This window comes from Leptonychotes weddellii, chromosome 14, assembly GCF_054177405.1.
Source record: "Leptonychotes weddellii isolate Sample4059 chromosome 14, ASM5417740v2, whole genome shotgun sequence".
NCBI classification, from domain to species: domain Eukaryota; kingdom Metazoa; phylum Chordata; class Mammalia; order Carnivora; family Phocidae; genus Leptonychotes; species Leptonychotes weddellii.
Genome location: NC_138382.1, coordinates 51,937,952 through 51,943,951, shown reverse-complemented (window position 1 = coordinate 51,943,951; position 6,000 = coordinate 51,937,952). Strand labels below are relative to the sequence as shown.

Below are 6,000 nucleotides of genomic sequence, written 5' to 3'. Positions count from 1 at the left end.
TTTTCTCAAAATCATTCAACTTAAATGAAAATTTATATGGACATTTTCTGTACACATCTGAAAGGGCAGAGATCACACTGATAAAGCCAAAAGAATTTTGCACAAATACAATAAAATACAGAAAACAAAAACTATAGAAGATGTTATTAGGGGTACAAATATAAACAATACAGTACCATTTCAGTAATTTAGCAACATAACACTCATACTTCATAGAAATAAAACTGCAAACCTGGAGAATGCTCTGACAAATATTAAACATTATATATACAATGAGGTAAATGTACCTTGGTCTCTTGAGAGGTAATTTAAGTTTAAAGCAATTGACATTTTGAAGCATCTCCTTGACACATAAAGAAATCTCAAACACCCCATTCCATTGGCACAATGTGAAAAAGGGATATCAAAACACGGTTCATGATATTCAATTCACAAATCTTGTTAAAAAATAAAAACAAATTCACTTAAGTTCTTTTTTTAAGCTTTAAGAAACAGGTTGAATGTTATTAAACACATTCTTTAAAGTCTACAATTACAAATAAGATTGCATAATGGTGTTGAAAAGTTTAAGTGTACTGACAATCCTCAGAATGTCTTAGAATTCCAGCATTCCCAGAGAGAGGGCCCATGGGTAGTCCAGCATTCCGAAACAGACACAAGGAGCTACAGATTACATGTGCAGACCTATTCTTTAGGATCTCAAAAATGTCTGAACTGGCATTTCCTGCCACGCTATCACAGAACCATCATTTGGAATCTCCATCATTTGGAGCCAGAACACTGCCACAGTCAAGAAACAAAAAGAAACAGCTGACTTAACAATCACTCTTTCAGTGCAAGGATAAAACTAAACTCCTGATAGGACATGTCTAAGGGGATACTGATTTTGTTCTGCATTTTAATTAGCACTATGCCATCTTGTTTTATAAAATATTCTATACGGGACAGCTCTCAGATGTAGAGGAGCAACTGAAGGTAGCTCATGCATGAGCTGCAAAATGGCCGAGTGACCACTGAAATTTTGTAACAAGAACTGAAATGTGGAATTCTTGATGTTACTAACAATGTCACTGTGCACGGACTCAAGGCACTTCTTGAGCACTATCACTACAGCAGACTCACAGACTCCGCGCTTCGGACCTCGCCCTGTCCCCTCCAGGACCGGATGTGCTGCTGCTTCTGGCACAACTGCTGCTGCCGTGACTGCTACCTCGCTGCCTTCCCATTCCTTGGCCGCAGCTGAAGTCAAAACAAGGCAGCCAGCAGGGCCATCATCCACCCCATCTCCAAACCTGGAGAACCCTCCCAGCAACATCCAGTGACTCAAGGAAATGGAACCATGTCCCACCAACCAAGCTGACTTCCGTCAACCATTTTACTCTGGATTTCCAAAGCAGCTATTCAGTCAAAAGGCTGCTGAGAGGAGGTGGGCGGGGAAGGCTGGCGGCAAGGCAATTCATCTCTGAGTCAGGGACCAGCAGGAAGGTAGGCTGAGAGAAACTTAAGCTAAAGTGAGGAAGGGCGGGCCAGGGGGTCATACCTCCCTCATCCCCATTCCTCTGGGGTACTGACGAAATGGATGTGGACAAGTAATTGGTCTGAAGGTATATTTTAAACCAAGTTTAAATTTTGGAAGGTGAGCATCTGAAGATAGGCAGTATAAGCAAAGGCTTGTGAATCTAAATGAGAAAATCAATACTCTAGTCAAACGTATCTGCAGTTATGGCCACAGTAATCAGGATCTATTTCATTTTTAAGTGACTTTCATTTTCAATATTAACTAATCGGAGTTTATCAAACTGTCATTAGCCAGAAAAGGAATTTGCTGCAGTAATATGTAAACCGAATTTAGAACTAAACTCCAACTTTTAAAAAAATTCCCTGACTCACCAAAAGTACATTTTATCCACTTAGGCAAGAATAGTATAATTGCAACTCAATCTTTGATTTAATAAAGAATAGCTTCAGTAAAAGTTGATTACCTTATATGAAAGTGAGAAATCATGTATCTCAATTTTAAATCAGACAAGAACTTTTGGTATGTTCTTAAAATTATATAAAAATAGTTTTAGCATTGGTCCCCTGGATTTCATAAAGCAGATCTGGTAGGCATAGAAATGGCCAAGAAAAAAAAAAAGTACCTAATCAGAGAGCTAGAGATTATTAAAGAGGAAATATAACGTAATTATAAAACAAAGCCCTCAACGTCTGTCATTCATTTGCGTTGACAAAATCACGGTAACTACAGAAAAAAACTCAAATTTGGAGTCAAAATATTAACCTCTAAGCACATTTTTCCCCATGATGTTTTTAACACATGAAACTGACACTAAATTCCTATGCATATGTCATTCATTCTAAAATTACTTTGGCTTTAAGACCAAATAGTCTTTCAAATTTATTCTATGTATAAGAGAAAAGACATGATCAGAATGCAGCTCAGTCAGCGTAAATGGCCACTATCTCTTACTGACCAAATACTATAAAGGTTATTCTGACCCTTTCATTTGGAAATTGACAGCACTATAAAGTCAATGTCTTGCCTCACTGCTATGATAGTTTTTCTCCCATCAGAATAAGATCACAGTGATAAAGAGAACTCTGAAAACCGTAAAAGCCCTAAAAGACTTTTAGCACTGGAAGTAAAAATCAGTTACTATAAGCCAGTTTCAACTTAGTGTGAAGACCATGACAAGTTTGCTTTAAACATAGAATTTGACTGAGAACATCTGTAAATGGAGAACCAATACTCAGAATGTTCTTTAGCTACCACTCTCCCAAATATCAAGGGTGTACTAAACTTATTACCTAACCATGTAAATTAAGCAGTTGCAGTATCTGCACACAGAAGGAAAGACTGAATTAGAAGCTGCCTTCTTCAAAGTGTAGTGAGACCTCAGAACCACGCTAACTCTAACCTTAGTTACAAAGACAGAAAGTCCACCGAACACTGACTCCTATGTAACAACTATGACTCTCCTGCACACCTGTTATCTACTCAAATGATTAACTACCTTTACCTTCCTAGAAAAAGGTCTATTATTCAACATTAACACACCCTAATTTTAAATGTAATTCATTTCTTAAAAAAATAACACTGTCTTTGATCAGATAAAGAAAAAAAATGGCTTACAGAATGCCACACAACTTTTCACAAGCAGCTAGACAAATTTTCCCTTTTAGAAAAATTAGTCTGTATGCTACAAGTTTTAAATTATTAGAGTACTATAAGCATCTACAGTGCCACTTTATTTTTTCAAGGTATACTTAGACAACACAATTTAGATGCAAAAGCTTGATGTGAGAATATTAAAAAATGACCATGATAACATTTATCAATTAATGCCACTTCATTTCTTTAGTGGTTTAAGCACATTTTGGTAGGAGAAAGGCATTTTCAAAATGGAATACCAAATGACATACTACAAAAAACCTTCCAAAAAACAAAACAGAAAAGTCTGGGTTACCCAGATAAATAAATTTTTTGAATTAAAATACTACAGCTTTTAAGACACACAGACTGTAAGCATTAGAAAGACACAGAAGCGGCACTTACTGGTATAGTACAATCCCATTTTGAAGGCATGTAATGTTCTGAATATGTGAAAGAACAGTAATAGTATACAAAATACAATTGCATAAATTATGTTCCTCACTACTATATGAGGTCATTTTTAGACTCAAGATAAGAGTTTTATAAGTGTTAGTTTTAAGATCCTGAAAATTATAGAACAGTACATTCAAAGTCTGAATCAAGGAACTCTTTAGTGGTTCAGAATCCTCTGAGAATGTACTAACCAGGAATAAATCACTTTCTTTAAAAATAAGAAATGTTTTGTATAACTCAACAATCCAGCTCCTTTACCCTTAAAGATGATCTTCAGCACAGCAGAGTTAACCTAAAGTTAAGACCAGCAATCATCTTTAAAAAAAAAAAAACAAAAAAAACAAGTTTTGTGTTAATAAAAAATAAAGGTAGACTACACAACATTTTGTAACTGTCCTGGGAAAGAAGTGTTCATAGTGCACAGAAAGGACCCACGTGGCTGTTTCCTGGGTCCAAAGAAATCCTGGGGAGTTTCTCGATGACCTTATTACACTGTTGCAAAAGGAAGCAATATCCTTCTATTCCCTCTCAGTGAGGTAGAACAATTGACCTCCCAAATTAAAACCCAGGAGCAGATCTGAAGGAAAAGCAGAGTTCAGGCAAAGCTGCAGAACTACATTTTGATGCCTTCCTGTTGACTGAGTTGTGACAATGTTTTCTTAATACGCAAAGCCGTAAGCCTCGCTGCTCCGTTGGCATACCAACATTCTCTCATAATTTTAGCCATTACTCTCAAAGCCTGCAAAAAAATAGAAGAAAAATAATTAACGAGTGCCAATGAGTGCTTTCCATTCATCTGAATAAGATCTTTATTCTGTACATCTTCTTTCCAAGTGACATATGTTCAATTGTTTTGTTATATTTCCGCATTATTTGTAACAGCAAATAAAGAGAAATGACTTCAATTCCCATCATTGGGGTACTGGTGCAGCTGGAAAGCAGATGGATGAGGGCCAACTTACTTAGCAGACGTGAAAAAGCTGAATCCTAAACCAGAGCTGTCAAGGCAAAAAAGGAACCTCACTCACACAGAAACTCCCCTAGAACCAAGGAATTAACTGCATTGAGTTCCTCTGATGTGAAGTTCAAGCTAAACACATGAGGATCAGCCAAAAGAGCTGGAACCCCAGATACCTGCCCCTCCCCGAGCTTCACACGGTTGGGTGACTGTCCCACTCTCACCCCAGCAAAAGATTAGAGGTTGTATCTGGGAGGGTAAAACAGAGATTTCCGACTTGGGGAACATGGGGGCAAAGTTCCATACTAACAACTCACTAAATGATAAGACCATAGGTTTTCTCCCTAAAACACAGGCAGCAATTTGTAGATACTCCTCCAGGTAAGAGACTGAGTCTTCTCTGGGAAATGTGAGCCCAAGAGGAAAGACCTGAAGATACTGACATATCAGTGGCTCCCAACAACTGATGGAAGCAACCCAGTTAGGTCACCCTAAAGGTCACAGTGGGTGAGTGCTGTTCATATGCACAAAGCTTCCGTCAGCTTCCAGTGTGCTGTTTTTAAACATGAAGAGAACAGGAGTTTATGTGCTATGTGCTATGGTGAGAGCTGTGAATTGTGTAAGACTGATGAATCACAGACCTGTACCCTTGAAACAAATAATACATTATATATAATTAAAAAAAAGAGAGAGAGAATAGGAGTTTGATCAGACATCAAAGAAAGCAGTATGAATGCAGAAGCTGATACAAACAGACTAAAGTAACTTGGACAAAACAGTTGTACAGAGAAGAAAATAGCAATAATTTTTTATTAATATCCTCAAAGAGATAAAGAAAATACTCATATTCATCAGACAGTTTTTTGCTTCTTGTTTGACTTTGGAAAAACGTGACAGAAGAATTGGAAAATAAACCTGATTAAAAAAAGATACAAGTTGATAAACCTTGCAGAAAGTTTAGAAAAAAATCAAGGATGGATAAGAGGGGAAAGATAAGAAAATGAGAAGGCCTCTTAAGGGGTCTAACATTCAAAACCAGAGTGGAAGAAAGAGAACAGAGGAAAACAGAAAGGAACAAATCAAAGAAATATTTCAGGGACATTTCCTAGAAATGAACATTAGTTTCCATATAAAAACGACCAAATGCCCAACACATACATATACTCAATTCTACAAAATTATAAATTTATGGAGAGCCTACCATTTACCAGAATTCATCCTAGGTACTGGGAATACAAAAGAGAACAGACAGACAAAATCCCTATCCTCATAAAGCTCACGTTCTAGGGAGCCAAAGCTTATCGCTAATAAACAAGTGAAATACATGGACTGTCAGTGGTAAGTGCTAAGGAGAAACATCATTTAGGGAAGGAAATAAAATATGCCAGGGAAAGAAGGTGATATTTTAAAGGGATGTATAATGTCTACTAATAAG

General features: G+C 37.0%; 1 protein-coding gene across 3 annotated transcripts in view; it reads right to left on the bottom strand.

The window, feature by feature from the left end:
• Window positions 1-14: 14 nt before the first annotated feature.
• TGFBR1 (transforming growth factor beta receptor 1) overlaps window positions 15-6,000 on the bottom strand; it is a 54,454-nt gene continuing 48,468 nt past the window's right edge. For all 3 annotated transcript variants that reach the window (XM_081803263.1, XM_081803264.1, XM_081803265.1), the window contains one exon: window positions 15-4,346. In XM_081803263.1, the coding sequence (XP_081659389.1) occupies window positions 4,221-4,346 (126 nt within the window). In that variant the 3' untranslated portion in view covers window positions 15-4,220. The remainder of the gene's footprint in view (window positions 4,347-6,000) is intronic.